At 43.8% G+C, this 21,802-nt stretch overlaps 1 protein-coding gene across 3 annotated transcripts in view; it reads left to right on the forward strand.

Annotated features, from left to right (window-relative positions):
* The window catches only part of KMT2A (lysine methyltransferase 2A), a 42,039-nt gene that overhangs the window by 1,833 nt on the left and 18,404 nt on the right, over positions 1–21,802 (forward strand). For all 3 annotated transcript variants that reach the window (XM_085081837.1, XM_085081838.1, XM_085081839.1), the window contains exons 2-16: positions 6,645–6,714; positions 7,731–10,396; positions 11,652–11,829; positions 12,178–12,412; positions 13,420–13,484; positions 14,012–14,383; positions 14,995–15,068; positions 15,682–15,810; positions 16,665–16,778; positions 17,928–18,074; positions 18,315–18,410; positions 19,202–19,322; positions 20,080–20,193; positions 20,536–20,720; positions 21,290–21,463. In XM_085081837.1, the coding sequence (XP_084937963.1) occupies positions 6,645–6,714; positions 7,731–10,396; positions 11,652–11,829; positions 12,178–12,412; positions 13,420–13,484; positions 14,012–14,383; positions 14,995–15,068; positions 15,682–15,810; positions 16,665–16,778; positions 17,928–18,074; positions 18,315–18,410; positions 19,202–19,322; positions 20,080–20,193; positions 20,536–20,720; positions 21,290–21,463 (4,740 nt within the window). The remainder of the gene's footprint in view (positions 1–6,644; positions 6,715–7,730; positions 10,397–11,651; positions 11,830–12,177; positions 12,413–13,419; positions 13,485–14,011; positions 14,384–14,994; positions 15,069–15,681; positions 15,811–16,664; positions 16,779–17,927; positions 18,075–18,314; positions 18,411–19,201; positions 19,323–20,079; positions 20,194–20,535; positions 20,721–21,289; positions 21,464–21,802) is intronic.

Raw genomic sequence — 21,802 nt, forward strand, 5'->3', positions numbered from 1 at the left:
AAATGACTGAGATCTGGCTAACCAAGCTGACCACAGAGTTAACAACCCACAAAGTTTTTCATGTGGGGGGAAGCAAGTAGCTTTGTTTCTTTCCTTTTTCTTTCTTTTTTTTTTTTTTCTTTTTCTAAGATGACTTTGGGCTGTGGTTTGTTTGCTTAATTCCAGTTGTCTTAGGGTACATGTTTGCATCTCAAAAAAGCCCTAAAACATCTTTGAGGTATCTTTTTGAGTTTAGCCTTTGGGATATTTTTGCATTAAAATAAAATAGGTTGAATGTATTCAAGGTGTGGCAGCTGATTAACACAGGGTCTCCTGGATTTTAAGAATTGTACTTATTGCATCGCTTTTCTGTTTAGCTGCTAAAACCTTCTTTCTAATAACATTGCATACAGTGGAAAGTAATAATGAACACTGATTTGTGGCTTGGTGTCTGTGAGTTTTACCTGACTCCTCATGATCCAGGTGGGGCAGACCCCAAGTGTTTTCCCTCACTCTGGATTTGCAGCATGCTGGTGCTCTTGGGTATACTCAGAGAGCGGATCCTCGCAACCATTCAGATTGACTTAACTCAGCCGGTTGGTTCCTTTCCTTTTGTGATGCTCAAGAAACAAAACATTTTTGCATCAAAGGGCGTAGTTCTCCTGGCTGGTGATTTGTTGTGGTCTCATCATAGTCCCAGTGAAGATTACAGTCACCAGAAGCTGCTTTTTTGTGCTGCAGTACAGGTTCTCTGTGAGGTGGGGGTGAGGGTGTGAAAAGAGCTGCGGCACATGTAGGAAGTCAGCACGTGGATGCCGCCTGTGGTCTCTCCAGAGTAGAGGGCGGCTGTGTGCGGTGCAGGAATGGTGCAGTTTCTGGTGCCACTGTGTGGTAGCCACTCTGGGGGAGGTATCCTTCTAGAAGGGGGCTTCCAGAACACCTCTTCATATTAGGGCTCACCATGTCCTCTCAGTAACTGCCTGGTACTCATGCTGTTCTTTTCCACAAGGTTGAGGGTCCTCCCTGAACCAAGCCAGTTACAGTATTCAACTGAGTTGGCATTCCTCATCAGGAATAAACTCTGAGCAGTTGCTTTGAGGTCAGGAGCCAATGATAATCAGAGGAAGAAGCTGTGTTACCTTTTTATGTACAACTTCTGCTCCGCATGCTTATTTTTTTTCTACCTCATTCCTGTGTGCACTTATGTAGGTACCTGTTGAAATTGGGTATTACCACCAAGTTAGATGCAGGAGAAATGTTGTCCAGAACTAGTATTAGACTCAGCCTTTCCCTTGTCTCCTTGGCTGTTTTGTAGTACGTAGTAGACTTCATTTCTCATTTAAAAGGTACCTGAATTCTGGAGTGTCAGGGCATTCTCCTCAGATTCAGGTCACTTTGTGCAAACCCTTGTCTTCTGCTGCAGCTCAGTGTTGCGCTGAGTTATCTTGAAACCAGTTCACCTTAAAGGAGCCACATTCTGATACTTGATTTTAACACCACAAGAGTTGCTGGGGGAACTTTTTGCACAGTGAAGCTGTAACTGGTTGAGCAGTAGGGTTTGTACCGTGTGCTGACCTTTCAGCTTGGTGTGAGTGGCACCATAGGAATAAGAAAAACTTGGTTATGTTTTCTTGATTCATTATGTCAATATTTGGTATAAAAGAAGCATAAACGTAGTTGTTAAATATCTGCTCTGCCCATCAGCTCAGAGTGCCCTGCCCACCCCTGAAATGTGATTGAAGCTTTGGGACATAAAAGTTGAGAGTGTGCTGAATGCATGCTGACAGTTACCTCCATAAATCTGTATTGACTGAAAGTTGCAAAAGCTCGAGTTTGGCAGTGGGATGTGGTGGTGATAGTGGTGTCTCCAGTAGCACTTCTGTAATTATACATTGGGTGTAATGCTTTATGAGGTGAGCACTGGAGTTCTGGATGTTCACTCATGGCTGGCATGTTTGGAAATGGTACTAGATCCATGTCGTGGGGGTAAGGAGTAGCTTCCATACTGCCACATGGGTCATGCCTGGTGTACAGATAATTTTTTCTGTTTGCCTCAAAATTTCCTCTCCTAGTGTCATGTTGAATGATCGCTGTCAAACTTTCTGAGTGTTTAATGTGTGAGTTGGAGGCGTAGAGCCCTCCTCTAGGTAAGGTGGTCACCGTGTTTGCACAGGGAGGGGACTGCTGCAGGTATTGGTATGAAACAAGAGGCACATGATAAAGATGATGCAGCTCGTGGCCTAAGAGATGGAGGCGCCTTTGTGCACTTCCCCCTTCCTGAAGATTTGGGTGCTGCTTTGTCAGACGTGTGAAAATAAAAGTATGTTTTAACCATCTTGGTGATATTTCTGTTTCTGTGGTTTGGTCAGCTTAGTGTAGTGCTTCAAGCCCTCAGATTTTGGGAAGTTTGTTAGGAATTTGGGAAGCTGTTTTGAAATGTAAGGTGATGTGGCTCATCCTACTGGCACCAGCAGTGGGCAGGTGAGGCAATTTCAGAGCAGCAGCAATGCACTGATGAGTTTGTTCCGGGGGCTTTTGAACATTGTATTTCCTTCAGCTGGAAAGCTCCCGGGAGAGACTGGCAACCGTACTTGATCATGCACTTCTGTACTGACATTGGACTGCTGAACTGCAGGTTTCACAGCACGATGTTGAAGGAAATGAGGGAAGAGAGTGGGTAACTCCTTAAGTCGTTGGTTCGTCACTTCTTAGGGATACCACAAAATTCCCAGAGCAGGGTTAGCTGTTCCCCCCCCAAGGTGAGCTACAAAGCTTAGTTTGACTTATAGTACTATTTCTTTAGGAAATACATGTTTAGGAGTGAAAGATGAGTTTACCATCCTAGAAGATTTTTTAATGCATCCATACAGCAACTCTAGAGTTTTTTTCTCACCATCTGCAAACTGAATCTTTCTAGGTAATGGTTTGACTGTCCCTCTTCTTTGGAAGTGGTATTATTGAAAGCTTGTGCCCAGAATGAGAGTGTTTCAGGTGCTCTATTAAGCATTCCTCTGTATTCAGATGGGAAAGCATAAATCAGAATTTCTCATCCAGGTTGAATCAGAACTCTGACAAAACAGATCTCTGTGCTCAGTAACATAGTTGCAACAGACCCTCCCTGATCCTCAGCCCCATAAAGAGCAGTATGTTCCTTTTAATTTAAAAAAAACCTGGACGCTGAAAGCTGCAGCTCTAATCACCATTGTATTGCTATGGGTGATGCCTGAGCTGCAGTAGTGTAGTTGGGGGGTGACCAGGCCAGGAGCTGTTCAGTGCTCTCAGAATGTGCTCTGTAGGTCAGTGCTGCTCCGAGGTGAAGCCCCAGCAAAGTCTGCGTGTCGCTCCTGGACAGAGCTTTTGTTGAATTAAACAATGAAAGGACGAGTCACCCCTCATCTGAGTTGGTGCATAACGGCCACCCCAAGCACTCAGCTGTTTATTATTGAAGAAGCATCACAAGTCATGGCTTGGGAAGCACCTCCCTGAACTCCCTGAGGACTCCACTCTGCTCCCAAAACCTGGTGTTTGTCTCAAGGTTACTAATTGCCAACCTCCAAGAGTGTTTACTCTGCTGGAAGCAGAGGAGTCTGGTAGATACTGTGCTGTAGTCACTAAGCAGGCATCTGAATGAGCTTCTAAAAATAACTTATCCCTTTCCGAGAAAGTGAGGTCCTGTCTGACTGGGGCCAAACCCAGGATGGGGAATGGGAAGTACAGCATTGGTCAGGTGACTCTGTTGTAAAATAAACGTTTTCAGGTGCTGACTGGAGCAACTGCATTGCTGGTTTAGTGCTGGTGACAGTCCCATGCAACTTCAAAGATCCATAGTGGTGCAGTTTATACCGTTATTCCTCGGACAGAGACCAGAACATCAGTCAGTGCCTGGAGGATAGTTTCTCCTTTGAAGATGGATTTTCCTCTGAGATATTTAGTTGGAAATTCTTTGAAAAATTATTTTGCCCAAGAGCATTGTGATAGACATTTGCTTGCAACTTCTCTGTTCTGTAGTAGCTGGGTTACTTCAGGAAAAGCCCTTCTTCATCTGTGCACAACTCTGAGGTTGAACCCAGCTGGGATAGTATAATGTTTGAGTGGGAGATGTACATGGAAGCTCTGCTGCCCCCACAGAGACATTATCGTGTGTCTGCTTGGTTAGTCTTCATGTCTTGCATAAGGCAAGCCTTCCCTCATCCTTTAATTTATAATCCTGCGTGGCCTTTTCTGCATTGCATTGTTCTTCTTCAGGTAAATGAGGCCATGTTCAAAATCTCTATGGTTTTTAATACTCTCCATCTGTCATGTTTTACAGTCACTTCTGAAAAACTGAAGGGAAGCTGTTCCTGTCTAGTTTGCCTCAAAGCTGCATTTTGGCATGTGATGGCCAACTGGAGGTTTAGCCTGACAAATGCTTAATGGTACTTAGTGGCTTTCTTGATCTCTGACAGGTCACAGGGTTGCCTTCTCAGATAGTGACAGCAACCGTTTTGAGGTCACCAATACACTCGTGAATGTAACCAAACAAGCAAACACAGGTGACATATTGGTCATACTACTTGTGGTTGTAAATTATGTGAACGTGATCATTTTGTGGAAGGAACCTTTTTGCTGTAGACACTTCTGGTGACTGATTGGTGATAAATGGAAAAAATTATCATTCCCAGGCTATTGGGCCAAAGCCAGAATTAATGTATCCCATCAGAAAAATAAAATAACAGAGCTCAGTCTGAAAATAATGCAAGTTCTAATTGTGGATTACAACAGGTGATTGTCAAAAATATGGCAAATACTGATTTAATAGTCTGAGATAAAATAATAATGACTGTAGGACTCAGAATAACAAAATGAAGAAAAGCTCTGTAGAAGCCACAGGAACCTGGAGGCCAGTGCAAGTCAGGAAATTGCACAGGGTGAGCAGCTGATCTCTTAGCATTTCTAAACCTGACTGTTCTTAGGTACTTGTTATTTCTCCGTGCCTTCTCTGGGTTTCAGCCCACACCTGTCTCTGCTGACAGCCTCTCCCTATGTCAGGGCTGGGGACCCTTTCCCTTGCCCACACCCACGCAGGCAGCACTGTGCAGCACAACAGTGTTTACATCCTGCAGTGGCCCACGTGCTCTGGAGTGGCAGGCAGGCATGACGGGCCGTTGATCTGCAGTGCTGGGAGCAGGCAGCTGAGCACTCCCGCAGCTGCTCTCGCTCCGGTTGCATTGCTGCAGGACTGAACTTCAGAAGCAGTAGCTTCTCCCTTTCTTGGAATGGCCTCCAGGGGTTCTGTGTGATGCGAGGTGCCTCAAGCAGAAGCAATGTCTTCTGGTATCATTTTATTTATTTAATGTTGCTTTATCATTGCTTTTTCTGGTTTTCTTGTCATCACTGCTGCAAGTGCAAAGAGCAGATAGGCTGCAGGGATGCAAGGAGGGGATGCTCCAGCAGGTGTATGTGCTGGTGACATCTTACAGTGACTAACTGCAGCCCATGGGAATGCATGTTGTATTTGACTGGTTAGAGCATTATCTGCATTGAGAACCTGGATGGTCACCTGGTTAGAACATACTCAAACAATTCATACATACATGTGTTTGAATTGTTTACACTGGGGCTCATCAGACACAAGCCAGGCAAAAAATTTTGAGAAATACTTTGGTCTAAAGCCTTGCTGCTTTTCATCACGACTCTCCTGTAGACACAGGTGCGCGTCTTACTGCATGTGGTTCAGTTTCTTTAAAACCAGACTGTGGTGTCAGTAGCTGAGATGCTCTTCCTGGTCTGCCCTGTAAGTAGATGAAGTAGGAATTCCATGTAAAAAGGATGAGGCAGAACACAAATGGTGTTACTTCTTTGTGCAGCTCACCTTCTCCTTCAACAGTCTTGTCCCTTTTCACTTCAGGATATTGTTCTTGCAGTGCCTGCCCTTCTCGAAGCTTAGCAGCCACATGGCACAGTGCTTTGAAAGGGAAAGCAACTAGTGGCATCTCTGTTTCCAAAGTTCACAGGAAAGTTAAGACTGGCCAACATAAATACTTGAGTTGAAAATGGACTAGGAAAGGTGGAATGACATGTAAACAAAAAGGTGTCAGCAGGTATTTGGGTCACAGATGACCTGGATTGATACTTACAGGCTTTCTGACACACCTGCCTCAAGGTGGACAGTGAGCCTTTTAACTTCATACCTCTTTCACAGGGAAGAGCTTCACAGCAGGTTTTCATCTCTCCTAAAGACAAGTCTGAAGTGAATTAAAAAAAGAGGATTTACCTAAGTTTGCAGGAAGTTGGGCTATGTTTGTTCTAGAATAATACATACAGAAAGACTTCTTTTGTTGGAGTGTGTCTTTAGGGTGGTTTGAATAATAGCTTACAAGAGGAAAGCTTTGTTGTTTGATATGAGCAGCAGATTTTATGCATTAAGGGTTTGTTTCTGTGTGTATTTGTCCTTTGTTTTCCTGTAACTCTTTTTGATTGTTACATAGCTGTAAACTCTAGTTGCTGTGTATGTGTATATAAAAGTTTTATTTCCTTTTTAGCAATTGTTTGTTAGAAGAACAAATGCCAGTACCTTTTTGGGGGAAGGAAAGTCCTCTAGAATCTTTGTGTGCTTTGATCACAGTGGAGTTCATTTTAAGGTTAATATGCACGTCCTCAAACTTGCATCCACTTTCTCATTGCAGGATGAACAGTTTTTAGGTTTTGGTTCAGATGAAGAAGTCAAAGTACGAAGTCCCACCAGGTCCCCCACAGGTACGTTCAAATTGCAGGATTGGGTGTTGACTTTCTGTTTTCTTTTGGGATGGTTTTGCTGTGTCTCTCCTGTTTGTTCCACCAAATCTTACCCACCATAAAAGCCACCCCAGTTTTTAAGTTCAATGCAGTTAGTTTTTGATTCTGTATGTCTGTAAAGGAACAGGGTAACTTTGAGTAAAAGATTTGTACTGATGAAACCAGATTTTTGAAACCTCATGTCAGTGTTCTGGAGAGGCAGCTATTTAAGGGTCTGAAACTCATCTGACTATTTCAGTATCTTTCAGTAGACTCCTTATTGCCTGTGTTGTCAATAAATGCTGTCACCAGAGCACTCTGCTCTTCCACCATAATCATCTGCTTGGCTTGGCCTCACCAGCAAACTGTGGTGGAGCGCCTTGCTAGCACAAGGGAAGACCCAGAACTGAAATAGCTGGGCTTGGTGAGGGTGCAGTGAAATGCATTAGTCAAGGTGAGTAATCAAGTCTTGTGCTTGGTGTCTCCAAGTCAATGCTGACTATTAACTGTGCTTCAAAGCTAAAACCAGATTTTTGGTAAATTGTCTTTTATCAGCCTCCTGTAGGTTGTTCTTGCTCTCCTAGCAATGCAGATGGATGGCACTAGAAAATAAGGATTTTTTTTTCTTTCAACCAGCTGTGATCTGCTTAAAAAATTAATGTTTAAAAGGTGGCATGTGCCCTTGAGAATTATTGCTCCCTCCCAACCTGAGATTGGTATTGGGTTTGTGCCATTGCATATGTAGTTGTTGGAAAAAGACAAGCTTGCACTTTTAAACAAGCTATCTCTGTGGTATGTTACGTGGGGAAAGAGGTTTGTTGGGAAGGTACTCTCTACGTGTAGTGATAAAACTTTTTATTTGTTGATTATCTGAAACATTTTGGCAGCGTATGGGCAGCATGACTGATACTGAGTAAATACTTGTGTGACCTGGGTAATGCTTATCCCACACTTGGAGAAATTTAATATGTTCCCTGCATTCTCTGCTTCCCTCTCAGTTAAATCTAGTCCACGGAAACCTCGCGGGAGGCCCCGGAGCAGTTCTGACCGAAGTTCAGCTGTACTGTCAGACTCTTCATCAGTATGTTCCCCTTCGAGCAAGTCTGAGACCACATCCATGGAGAAAGTAAAGAAAAAGGAGTCAAAGAGTGGGGAAAAAAGACGAGGAAGACCTCCAACACTTACAAGTGTGAAGTTCAAATTGTCGCAGGAGAAGGACACATCAGACATTCAGAAGGGTGGCAAAGAAGAAAAAGACAGTCTGAAAAAAATCAAAAGATCACCATCCACTACATTTCAGCAAGCAACTAAAATCAAGAAATTAAGAACTAGTAAGCTTTCCCCACTGAAATCTAAATTTAAGCCGGGGGCAAAACTTCAGATTGGGAGGAAGAGCGTTCAGATTGTGCGCCGGAGAGGCAGGCCACCGTCCTCTGAACGTTTAAAGACTTCCTCAACTTTAGTCATAAACTCACAGCTGGAGAAACCCCAGAGGATTCGCAAAGAAAAGGATGGCACACCACCTCTCACAAAGGAAGAGAAGGCTGCTGTCAGACAGAGTCCACGCAGAATTAAACCTGTTAGGATTATACCTTCCACCAAAAGGACAGATGCTGCAATTGCTAAGCAACTCTTGCAGAGGGCTAAAAAGGGAGCACAAAAAAAGATTGAGAAAGAAGCAGCCAAACTGCAGGGTAGGAAAGGGAGAACCCAGCTCAAAAATATTCGACAGTTTATCATGCCGGTTGTGAGTGCGATCTCTTCACGGATTATCAAAACACCCAAACGGTTTATTGAGGATGAAGACTACGATCCTCCTATTAAAATATCCAGACTAGAATCCACACCAAACAGCAGGTTCAGTGCTACATCTTGTGGCTCCAGTGAAAAGTCCAGTGCCGCTTCTCAGCATTCGTCTCAGATGTCTTCAGATTCCTCACGATCCAGCAGCCCCAGCGTGGATACATCTACAGACTCCCAGGCTTCTGAGGAGCTGCAGATGCTTTCTGAGGAACGAAGCAATACTCCAGAAGTTCACACTCCCCTGCCTGTTTCTCAGTCCCCTGAAAATGATAACAGTGATAGGAGAAACAGAAGGTTTTCAATAACAGAAAGAAGTTTTGGCCAGAGGACTGCAAAAAAGCTGTCCACCTTACCAAGTGTGCCGCAGCAGCAGTCTTCCTCCTCTCCTCCTCCCCCTTTGCTCACTCCCCCTCCACCTCTGCAGCCTGCTTCAAGCATTTCAGACCATACCCCTTGGCTTATGCCTCCAACCATACCTTTAGCCTCACCCTTTCTTCCTACTTCTGCTGCGCCAATGCAAGAGAAACGGAAGTCAATTCTGCGAGAGCCAACATTTAGGTGGACATCCCTGAAACATTCCAGGTCAGAGCCACAGTACTTCTCATCAGCAAAGTATGCCAAAGAGGGTCTTATTCGCAAACCAATATTTGATAACTTCAGACCCCCGCCACTGACACCGGAGGACGTTGGCTTTGCATCTGGCTTCTCAACACCAGGTGCAACAGCTCCCACACGTCTCTTTTCACTTCACTCTGGAGCCAGGTTTGATATGCACAAGAGAAGTCCTCTGCTGCGAGCGCCACGATTCACACCAAGCGAGGCCCACTCCCGGATCTTCGAGTCTGTAACTTTGCCATCGTCAGTCGGTCGTGCTGCTGCAGGGACCTCTGCCACAGGCACATCCTCCCGGAGACGGAAAAGGAAAGCGTTCAGCCCCATCCGATCAGAACCCAGATCTCCTTCGCACTCCATGAGGACAAGGAGCGGAAGGCTTAGTACCTCTGACCTGACAACTCTCACCCCACAGTCTTCTGTCTCTTCCTCATTAACTAGTATTTCAGTTAGTTCTCTTGCCACTAGTGCCTTAAATTCAACTTTTACTTTTTCCTCTCATTCCCTGCCGCAGTCTGGGGAGTCAGCAGAAAGAAGCCAGAGACCAAGGAAGCAGATGAGCGCTCCAGCAGAGCCTTTCTCATCTGGTAGCCCTACTCCTCTCTTCCCCTGGTTCACATCAAGTCCCCAGACAGAGAGAGGCAAAAACAAGGACAGGGCAGCAGAAGAACTCTCCAAAGATAAAGATGCTGACAAAGGCCTGGAGAAGGACAAGAGCAGAGAGAAAGACAGAGAGAGAGAAAAGGAGAACAAACAGGAGTCAAGGAAAGAGAAGAGGAGAAAAGGGTCAGAAATACAAAGTAGTGCTGCTTTGTTTCCTGTAGGTAAAATGCCCAAAGAAAAAGTCAGTGAAGAAGCTGCAGCATCATCGTCTGCCAAGAAAACTGCCGGGCGTAAGAAATCTACAGCAGTAGATCCTGTGGCAGACGTTTCCACTGGTGCTCTGGCAGATACGGCAGCTGTCAAAACCAAAACATCCAAGAAAGGTAGAGGGGGACTGGACAAATCAGACCTGGACCTCAACCCCACTGTGCCATCTTTGGAGAAGGAAAAAGCTCTGCGTCTTTCTGCTCCTTCATCAAGCACTGTTAAACATTCTGCTTCCTCCATCAGTTCTATGTTGGCTCAAGCAGACAAACTGCCAATGACTGACAAGAGGGTAGCCAGTCTTCTGAAAAAGGCGAAAGCCCAGCTGTACAAGATTGAGAAGAGCAAATCGCTCAAACAAGCAGATCAGCCAAAAGCACAGGTATTCCTTTTTCCAAGTTAGATTTTTTGCTAGAGTGCATCTTACTTTGAGCTTGTCCTGAAAGTCATGAGTAGCTTTTGTATCCTGAGCATGAAGAATTAATGTGCCAAGCTAAGCAGCTGTTAGTGCAACAGATGGCAAAGGAGCCATCTCCAAAAGGAGCCCTGGGCAGAAGCTGAGGGGAAGAGGGAGCTGCATGCTCTCAGCTCAGAGGGAGCTGCATACATTTGGGAGACTGGTACAGCATAGCTGCGTATTGGGTTTCCCTGAATAAATCTAAGCAAAGCGATTATCTAGAGTAGCACTAGCTCTGACAAGCAAAGTTCCAGCAAAATGCAGTGTCTGTCTTGGCCTGAAGGTTTCTTGGGGGCCCCCCTTGAGCATAAAGCTGGCTTCTGAAGAGAAAGTTGTTTCTTAATCTTTTTCTCTGTTTTTTAACTTTACACAGTGATCCCTCACTTACGGGAGGGAGGAAAATCCATTGGAATTTTGCATCTGATTTGGGGAACTGCTTCCTACCACTTTCTCTTTTTCCTCTTCCCAACCCCAAAACCACCCTTTTCTGCAGTCTTTTTTACCTGCCAAAAAGGGAAGTGAGATACATTTTCAGGGAATACTTTTTATTTAAACTTTTACTTTCCATAACAGCACTAGTGTACGTTTTTCAAATAGAGAAGCCTTCAGCTGTTTGTCTCTGAAATGAAGATGCCTGTGTGACTGGCTTGGTGTAGCAGAAGCCCACATGCTCACTGTTGCTTATTTGGGATAGTTTTTTCAGTGGGAGATATTCCAGAATCTTACCAAAACATGGAAAATTGCACTAAAATGCTCCATTTGTTTAGCACCCCGGTAAACCCAAGCCCCTCACCTGAAACATCAGCAGCTGCAAAACTCTCAAACAGCCTCAATCTACTGCTGGCTTCTACTGGATCGGTCAGCACCAAGTGCTGCTCCAGTTCCAGTGGACTCTGATTTTTGTGAAGTCTGTGCCTTGAGAGCATGGCTTCATGAGGAAGTTGGCATTCCAGTAGTGGATAGAGACTTACCTTATAAGTCCAATTGAGTCAAACCTCTTGTTCTCTTTTATTTATCTTGGATAACTGAGGCTTAGAAGGCTGAGCCTTTGTTTTTGTCCTGATTCTTACAAAGTGCAAGCTAAGATATAATTTGCTTAGAAGTTTCTATTACATGTTTCTCAGCCTCATTTTGGTAACTTTCTTAGGAGTACTGTCTGCTCTCATGTTCTGAAATCTAGGGCCAGGAGAGTGATTCATCAGAAACATCAGTCCGAGGACCGCGAATAAAACATGTTTGCAGGAGAGCAGCTGTTGCACTGGGCCGCAAGCGAGCAGTGTTTCCTGATGACATGCCCACTCTGAGTGCCTTACCATGGGAAGAGCGTGAGAAGATACTGTCTTCCATGGGGAATGACGGTGAGTTAGGATTTCTAGTTTTCATCTGGCTTCAGATGAAAATGAGGACTTCAAGTGATTAACAAGGGAAAGTATGTTAAAGAGCTCTGGGTTCTCTGTTACAGTGCCACTCAAACAGGGTTAATCCTTTAAGCTATTAGGAATTGTGTTAAATACATGTATTCTTCACCGAACTTGTGTTCTGCTGAGGGGCGTGTGTGCGTATACACATGTACACAAGTGTGTACACACAATCACTTGCCCCCGTGTGGCTCTGCAGATGAACTTAGGCGTCATGGGCTAAATTAGACACTCCTGCAATATTCTTTAACATCAGCAAATTCACATTAGAAATGTTATTTTTGGTAGATAAGTCATCAATAGCTGGCTCAGAAGAGGCTGAACCTCTTGCTCCACCTATCAAGCCCATTAAGCCAGTTACCAGAAACAAGGCACAGCAAGAACCTCCGGTGAAGAAGGGCCGGCGCTCCAGGCGCTGCGGGCAGTGTTCGGGCTGTCAGGTTCCAGAGGACTGTGGTGTCTGCACTAACTGTCTAGACAAACCCAAGTTTGGCGGGCGCAACATAAAGAAGCAGTGCTGCAAGTAAGTGTGTCTGAGAAACTGTTGAGCTAATCCCTCCTCTGAGTGGGATAAGTGTAGCCACGCTTTGGGCCAGAAACAGCAGATTTGCACTGTGTCATGGGCTTGGACTGAGCTTGACCTGGGCTGAGGCTGGATCAAAGCAGGGTACTGTGAACACTTTTAAGAGTCAAGACCACAATTCAGGGTGCACTTGTTACGAGCTCTTTCTCTGGAGTTCACTTCTGGTTTATTCTCCTCAGTTTGATGAAACTGGCATAGCACTGAGAATTGTTTGGTGTGTGATCAGTGGCTTTTGTTAGGCAGTACAGGATTTTGCAAGGAAGACAATGTGCACATAAATATGTATCTCTTGTTCTCCCAAATTGCATTTATGAAAAGCTTTTGTTTTCAAGATGGCGTTTATCTAGCTTGTATACACTTTGTATATCAGAAGTGTCTCTGGATATCATTAAGAAATACCACTCTTCCTTGATTTCTTTTATCATTTTTTATACATATAACTTAGACTGAACCTTTCTCGTTTTTAAATTGCTCTATTAAATTGATTTTACCAGACTAGGTAATCTGTCTGAAAAGGCAGCAGCTAAAGTGGCACCAGTAGATTGTTGTGGTACAAGAGCTATTTATAAAGTCTTGCTGTGTGAATTGCTGTGTGAGAACACTGCAGGCTGAAAGGAGTCTTGCTCTCAGCATCTTTGCCCAGGTTTTGGGCTGGGTTTCAGAGTCACAAGCTCTGCTACAGGAATGGGGGCAGAAACAAAGCCTGGCCCAATCTACATTATATTAAGACATTATATGCCAAGCATAAGACAAATAGGGAATAAAGTTGAATAAAGTTAGCAAAAGGCTTGGTCCCCTAATCCAGTCCCACTCCAAGTGTACTTGGTTTTGTGTGAACAAAAGTAGTGTGTGTATTGATAATGTTATTTTCAGGTTTTCATGTTGAGTATTTACAGACTGCCCTCTTAATGTCTGCATCTTCTGATTTCATGACTTGTTATTTTTAGAATGAGGAAATGTCAAAATCTGCAGTGGATGCCTTCAAAAGCTTATCTCCAGAAGCAAGCTAAAGGTAGGCTAAAAGACTTGCCTTGCATACAGTACAAGACAGAAGTTTCCATTTCATAGGTTTTGCTCTCTGTGCTGTCATTGTGGCTACACTGGGCTTATAAAGGTTATTCTGCGTGGAGCCAGGCTGCCTGCACTGTTGGTGGCAGGTGCAAGGGGTAGGAGCAATGTGAGTACTGACAGCCATTGTACACCCCAGTGTCTCTCAGCACTGGACTGGTGCTGACTGGACTGGTTTTCTTCTTTCCTTTTGCTTCCTTTTCCTTCCTCACAAAGTCTGCTCTCAGCTCTGAATCTGTTTTACTGCAGGAGGGTGTTACTTATTGCTTCTACAAAATAGGAACCTAAGGTGTTACAACATAGATTGAAGTACAAGCCAAGTTTATTTTTTGAGTACGGTTTTTTCTTTTGTATGACTGAATGATAAAGCTTTGAATCAAAGTGTCTGTATCCTTGTTTTAAAAAAGCAGCAAATCATTTGAAGTCACAGCATTTTGTCTGTGTTGCTTTATCTGTGCTTCTTTTTCTTAGCTGCAAAAAAGAAAGAGAAGAAATCCAAGACAAATGAGAAGAAAGAAAGCCATTCTGGAAAAAGCCAGTTGGACTCTGGGCAGAAACAAGCACCTCAGGCTGTTGTACCAAGAGAAGACAATTCTGGGAAGAAGAGCAGTGAGCCTGCCCGTAAGCCTGTTGAGGAGAAGCATGAGGATGGGAATTCCTCCGTTCCTGTGTCAGAGCCCAAACAGATCCCTGCATCTGGTACAAGAAAGACTGGCAAGCAGATGTCCCAGCCAGTCCAGCTCCCTGCTTCTCAGCCACTGAGTTCAGGACCTTTGAAAAAAGAAGCACCTAAACTTAGCACTTCTGAGCCCAAGAAAAAGCAGACTCCCCAGCCAGAAATAGGTAAATGGGACTATTTATCCTCAGTATGTTTGAGTCGTGTTAAGTGACAATACTGCTAAAAGCTGGTGCATTTTGAATCTAATGAATGCTTTACGGTGTGATGAAATTTCAGCAGATTATTTTGGAAATTTTCTTTAGAACTGGCTTCTTTTTTATTGAGCTACAGTGTGTGTTGGGGCAGGGAGAAAGATGGCTATCCTGGTTGGGACTCTGAGTCATGTAGTTGTGGGAGTCTTGAAGTGCATTTTCAGAATTGTGAAGTCTGACAACTTCTCATTCTGAATGTGAAACAGGAGGATGTGATCTTTTACTACCAAAGTATAGTCCACTACTGTATGTAGTGCAGGGCAGTGTGAACAGTCACCAGCCAAGCAGTTCTGGGATTTCTGTGGCTTTGCACCCACAATGCTCCAGATTGTGAGCAGAGCAAACTCTTCTAGTTGTGCTTGAGAGAGACTGCTCATAGGTGGGGAGGTGCAGCCACAGAATAGGGTGGAAAAGTTCTAGTCTAAAACTTGTCACACATTACCCAGCTGATTTTGTTCCCTTTTCTTCTCTGCAGGTGGCTGTTAGTTACTTGAAATACTCATAATTTTTCCCCCCCTTCCTAGGCACAGAACAAAGCAAACAGAAAAAAATTGCTCCCCGTCCAACTTTCCCTGTGAAACAGAAACCAAAAGAAAAGGTGAATACTGTTTTTTGTACAGTCAGTAAAATTTCAAGCACCTGGAACTTCTGTCTAGGAAATAGAATCATATTGCTTAACCCTTTGCAGCTTTTTTAATTTGGTTCTTGAAAATGTTAGGTTGTCCCCTTGTGGCAGTATGTGGATAGCAAAAAATCTGGCCTTTGCGTGAGATTCAGTTCAGATGTTATTTTGGTATCTAAAATTTGTGTGGTGGAGGGTGGAGGCTAGCTTTTGCATAAAAAATGCAACTACCTTTGTCTCAGAAATAGCTCGATCATGGAAAAAAAGAATTGTCTTATGTAAACCTGAGGGAGAAGTGAGTAGGGCTTGTTTATACCCAGAGTTGCCCCACTGCATCAAAACACCAACCCACGCTCTGATGAGAGAACGATGTGATGGTAGAGCACATGGAATTAGGACTGTAATTGCTTATGAAATCCTCTTAGGGAATGGTTTGTAGAATGATCGCTTCCTTGCAGCTTTGACACACTCATTAATTTTGTGCTGGTTTGGGGATTTGTCTGTGAATTATTTATGGCATTGGATATTACTGCTGGTTAAGTTCTAATGTCCAGAGTTGGGATTAATGTAGGCTCCTTTGCTTGACCAGGAAAAGCCCCCTCCTCTAAGCAAGCCAGAGAGCAGCACACAGAACTTGCTCAGCACTATGACTAACAGCAGCAGTTCCAAGCAAAAGCAACCTACAGATGGAGTCCACAGAATCCGAGTGGATTTCAAGGTAGAGGACAAAATGTTTTAAGTATTTGAATGTCCCCTGGCTCTCACCACTGGAACTAGAGTCCCCTGAAAGTGCTGGCAGTCACTACTGAGTTTGTGTCTGGTACCTTTCAGAGGGAACCGCAAATAGGAGCCTCATGACAAGTCACTTGGTTGATTTTTAAAAGCTTGTTATGCCTTTTTTTTCTTATAATTAGAGTACTGGATGAAGAGACACTTAAAGCTTTAAAACCTTAACTGTCAATGTGTGAGGATGAGCAAGAATTTGAGGTTTATGAAGAATTATTCCATTAAGATGGAACTTTAAAACCTTACCACAACTTGAGCCAACAAGATTTGGGGAAAATGTTAGTAACTTGTAATTCACAACGTTTGGGGTATATCTGGGTTTTAAAAATGATAAATCATGTACATTTTTGAACAACGGTGTTGAAATAATAATAAAAATTAATATTTTCCTAATAATTTTTCAGTCCATCTATAAGTGTTGATACTGGAGATTATAGTGAGATCTCATAAGTGTTTTATACAAATATGGAGCTTTAATAAAGTATAATTCTTCTGAAATTTCACTTTTAGTAATACTTGTGCAATTGTGAAAAGCATTGTCCTGTTCCTTAGGTTTGCTTTCCCTAGAAGGAAGGCTCTAGCATGCCACTGAGCGCACTCGGCAGGAGCAGCGCCGAGGTGTGACTCTACCAGAATACACTGTAAAGTAGTTTGAGGTAGACGTTGAAATTATTTCAGTTTGAGACGTCTTATTCACAGACCCAGAACTGAGCAGTCGCGTGAGCATTTTGTACTGATGTTGTATTGCCTTGTTCTGCATGGTGATGTGTCCTTTTGTACTTTCAGGAGGACTGTGAAGTGGAGAATGTTTGGGAGATGGGTGGGTTAGGCATCGTCACCTCGGTACCTATTACTCCCAGGGTGGTGTGTTTTCTCTGTGCCAGCAGTGGACATGTGGAGGTAAAGCATTGCGTTCTGCTGTTGATGACTTAGTTACAGCTCAATGTTGTTACAAAAATAAATAAATAAAAGCTAAAATTACCTTAGTCCAGAAGAAATTAAAATAATACCTGTAAATCTCTTCTGGCTAGAATTTGTCCCAAGATACTAAAGTGTAAGGTATTTAAAATCAGCTTGGAAACTTCAGTGGTGTTCCTTTCGGAGGTGTATGAGTTGTGAAGAACAGTGTACTTGAGAGCGCCCATGTCTCTAACTTTCGGAACTCACATCTGATGTAAAGCAGGAGCTTTGCTCTCTTAACCTGAAATAAAAAAGGCTGCCCAGTGGTGCTAAAGGGTTTTAGGCAGCATTGACTTTTCCAGGTGTGTTCATATCTGCCAAGAGCTGCAAACTGTTACAGAGACATGACTGGAAGGGTTCTGGCACTGCCCAAAGAGCTGGATTGAGATGCATTTGAATGCATTTCCAGGTGTAGATAGGTGCCTTCTCAGTATCTTCAGGCCAGCTGACCTGGGAAAGTGGTGCTAGTGCTCTAGGAGGGCCCAGGTTCTGATGAGTGGACAGGGGAAAAGGGGGTTGAGTTCTGGATGTGGATGTCAGTGCACTTGAGGGCTGTGAAGACGGCCCTTTGGGGCATGGAGCCATCCCCTTCTTAGTTAGGGGCCTCCAGGGGACAAACAATTCCCATGTCCCCTGTGAGCCTGCAGTGTTTGTGCCGTGAGGATGATTGTGTTTCTGATACGACCAGCCTTGTAGGAGATACAGGGAAATTAGAAGAGCTTTGTGATGGAGAAGTGAGCTGAATGGAGGGAGAGACTCTTTGCTCTGCATGTCCCTACTTCATGCACCAAGTGTGTCTTCTGGTGCAGTTGGCTTGTAACACAGGGAGGGAGTGAGGGAGGGAGATCCTGAAGAGCCCTATAGGCCTTTGTCAATGCTCAAAGCACTTAGTTAACAGGTACCAGACTCCCAGCGGCTATGAGGTATCCAATCTGTATGTAGGTTACCTGAAATACACAGTTTCCCTCCTAAAATCCTCGTTCTGTCAGTTGTAAAGCAGAATTCAAAATAGTTCACAGCACAAGAGGGCTAGTTTGGGAACTTGGAGCAGCTTCTGCCTTGCTATAACCTGCCTCTCCCCCCTTGCAGTTTGTATATTGCCAGGTCTGCTGTGAGCCTTTCCACAAGTTCTGCCTGGAGGAGAGTGAGCGGCCCCAGGAAGACCAACTGGAGAACTGGTGCTGCCGTCGCTGCAAGTTCTGCCACGTCTGTGGGAGACAACACCAGGCCACCAAGGTACCCCAAACCACTGGGAGACGCAGCAGCACCCCCAGCTTCTCTCACTCCTGAGCTCAGCCAGCAAGCATTTACCAGGAGCAGAGTCTCTGTGCACTGGGGTGGAGGCCTCTTGAGTTGCTCCATTGCAGCTTCTTTCTTATGCCCTGAAAGGGGGATTCAATAAAAAATTGAAGTGTCCAGGATTTTACATCCTTTGCAGTTTGTCTGTTCCAATGCTTTTTTCCCTTATTCTTGTAGCAGTTGCTGGAGTGTAACAAGTGCCGAAACAGCTATCACCCTGAGTGCCTGGGCCCAAACTACCCAACAAAACCCACCAAGAAAAAGAAAGTTTGGGTAAGGAATCTTAATTTCTTTTTTGGGTAATTAATTTGTTGACTAATGGTAATGCTGTGGAGCAGAGCTCTGCAAGCTATTTGCTCTGATGCAGTTACTCATCTCTTCAAGGCAAGGTGCCTGTTGCATCAGAAGGTACATTTGGAAATACATGGTGAGATTGCTGGTTGATAAGATAATCTGAGAAAGCAGGAATATTTAAAGAGATCACCCCGTTTTTTCAGTCGTAGTAAGTCGTAAGATTGTAGTAAGCTTTTTGGTCATAGTCCCATAACATGGAAGAAGGTCTTCAAAATGTAAGCATTTACCTTGTTAACAAACCTGTTGATACCAGTATTGAGGGACAATTTGGATTAATGTGCTAATTTGTGTCTTTTGTTCTAATCAAGTGCCTGTAGGGTATTGGCTACTAAGACTTTGTGCATGTTTTCGTCTACAGTATACAGAGTTTTAAAACTGTTAAAATAGGACTTTGTGGTTTAGACCAGAAGAAACGCCACAACCATGTTTTATGTGAGGGAGACGTGGTATTTTCTTCAGCGCAAATATGAAGGACGAAAAAAACTATACTGTGATTTGATTTAATGTTTTATCTTGTTGCATTATCACTATCTTACCATAAAGGAAGTGAGCTCGGTTCTTTTCAGGGAAAGTTTCCACATTTAGAATTCCTCATTCTGTTTGGTAACATCTCTGCGCTCATTAAATAATAAAAATTATGAAATATGTTGAAAGCACAGAAACTGCTGGATAAAAGCAAATAATTCTTGCCAAATTAATTCTTTTTCCAGATATGTACCAAATGCGTTCGCTGCAAGAGCTGTGGATCAACAACACCAGGCAAAGGGTGGGATGCACAGTGGTCTCATGATTTCTCCCTGTGTCATGATTGTGCCAAACTCTTTGCTAAAGGTACATAAAATTGTGATTTTTTACAGCAGGGGCTTCCTCAGCTGCTTGGTTTTGAATCAGCCAGTGTGAGTGGGCAGAGGGCCAGCATGGCACCTGAAGTTGGCACAGTCCAGGCTGCAGTGCAGGCTGGTTATGGTTGAGCCTGAAAGTGCACATAATAGTTCAGAGCCAGGTTCCTAGGTGGTGCAGTGGCTCACCAAAGTCACCACTGCTTTTTTGTCAAAGTTTGGGGCTTTCAGCATGTAAACACTCTGCTGTATAAAGGAATTATTACACACCTGTTGGCCCAGGGTTTCCAGTAGCAAATGAGGAAAAGACATTTTAAAATACTTTTGACTTTAAAGCAGTTTAAAAGCAAAATTTCTAACGTAAAGTGGTTGTTCCTTGTGTTAGTTGCTGTACACGATGCCTATGAATTTTAGAGGGCATTTTGGGGAAGAAACTTAAGGCAGAAAGTCTTGTATTTTCCACCTAATTTCTTGCCTATGTGTCATCTTTGTCCTTTCATTTTGCTGTTGCATATAGTATTTTGTTAGTCTTGCCATGCACAAAAAATGGCTGCCCAGCCATGGAATTCTAAAGTTGTCAGTCATCTTCCAAAATTATTTTTTGCAGCCTCATAACAGTAGAGGGGACTGTGCTGGTAGTTTACTGGTAGGGGCGTTCAGAGCCGCTTTCTTAGCACACCAGTAAGTAACCACACAGCCTTTAAGGTGTGTTTGGCATCCAGATTTCTAATATCCCATTTTGTTTGCAGGAAATTTTTGTCCTCTCTGTGACAAATGCTATGATGATGATGACTATGAGAGCAAGATGATGCAGTGTGGGAAATGTGACCGCTGGGTCCACTCCAAATGTGAAAACCTTTCTGGTAAGGAAATCCTCATCCCCTCACTACTGAAGACCATGGGGCAGTGATTAGGCCAAAGCAATCAAGTCTTGGACCTTTTTACTAGAGTGCTACTTTAACACATTCACCTGTTGTGACCTACCTGAAAAATACCTGTAGAGTGGCAACAGGTAAACCAGTGCTAATACCAATGACATCCTGAAAGCACAGGACTTTCCTCAAAGGCAGTATCACTTAATTAGCTGTACAAGGGGCTTTTGTTGCATGAAAATGTTTCAGTTAGGCAGTAAGTGCAGGGCAGGGATTTTTCCCTGTATCCTTCAGTAAAGCAGTTTAGATGGTTATCTTTTCTTTTGTCTCCAGATGAAATGTATGAGATACTCTCCAACTTGCCTGAGAGCGTTGCATACACCTGCATTAACTGTACAGAGCAGCATCCTGCAGAGTGGCGTCTGGCACTAGAGAAGGAGCTGCAGGTTTCCTTGAAGCAGGTTTTAACCGCCCTGTTGAATTCCAGAACTACCAGCCACTTACTGCGGTATCGACAGGTAAGCCGGACCTTGTGCCCTGTTGGTGTTACTCTGGCACGAAGTGTATGTGGCATTCAGTTGAGTTGTTGAGGTGTTGCTGTATCTCATACTGCAGAAGTGTCTGCATCGTACTTGGAACAACATGTGCAGTGATTTATTTATTTTTCTTTCTTTTGGTGATGCCTTTGGAAGCAGAGAAGTAGGTATCTGTGATACAGCTTGTGAAGCTGAAAGAAAAATAGGCTAATTCCTCCCTTCCTTCTTCAAGGAATGGGAGGATTTAACTCTGTGAAGGTGCTTTTCTCACAGAAGAGCAGGATCTTTGTCTTGAAATACGCATTCAGAAATAAGTCTTCTGAGCAATGAGTTTGATCCTTATGCCTGATGGCTCTGTCCTACTGTGCACCTTACAGGTCTCAGCAGAAAGTAGGTTAAGAGCTTTTCATTGTTGCCCCTACATACTCGGGTCTCCTTTCCTTCACATTACTGAAAATCCTTGGGCCAATAAATGTGCTTGGGAATGTATCATCAGGAGAAGCTGCATTTCAATAGTCAACAACCCTCTGTCTCATTGCTGGTGTTCACAGGCAGCAAAACCACCTGATTTAAATCCTGAGACAGAAGAGAGTATCCCATCCAGAAGCTCTCCTGAGGGTCCTGATCCTCCTGTCCTAACAGAAGTCAGTAAACAGGAGGAGCAGCAACCTCTGGATCTGGAAGGAGTGAAAAGAAAAATGGATCAAGGAAGTTATACTTCTGTGGTATGTCAAAGTTGTTATGTTCCACTCTATTACTAGACACTGTAAATTGCTTTGTTACCTGTGGTGTTTGTAACTGAGCAGGCTTAAGCTTTTTCTTTAGGAGCAAGGAAGCAGATTACCATACTGCTAAAAATAGTTCTGGCTGGCACTGGTTAATATTGGTCCAGACATGAGTAATTTATGCTCCTATGGGGTTCTCTGTAGCCAGCGGTGGTACTTGGTTAGACCCCCATCTGCTCTCAGTCAGACATTTATGTAGATAAAAGCAGGACAGGCCATCCTGAACATGCAAATTCTGACTGAAGGCCATGCCAAATAGCCCTGCTGCAGTTGGTTAGC

This window comes from Lichenostomus cassidix, chromosome 24, assembly GCF_008360975.1.
Source record: "Lichenostomus cassidix isolate B80296 chromosome 24, HeHo_3.0, whole genome shotgun sequence".
In the NCBI taxonomy this organism is placed as follows: Eukaryota; Metazoa; Chordata; class Aves; order Passeriformes; family Meliphagidae; genus Lichenostomus; species Lichenostomus cassidix.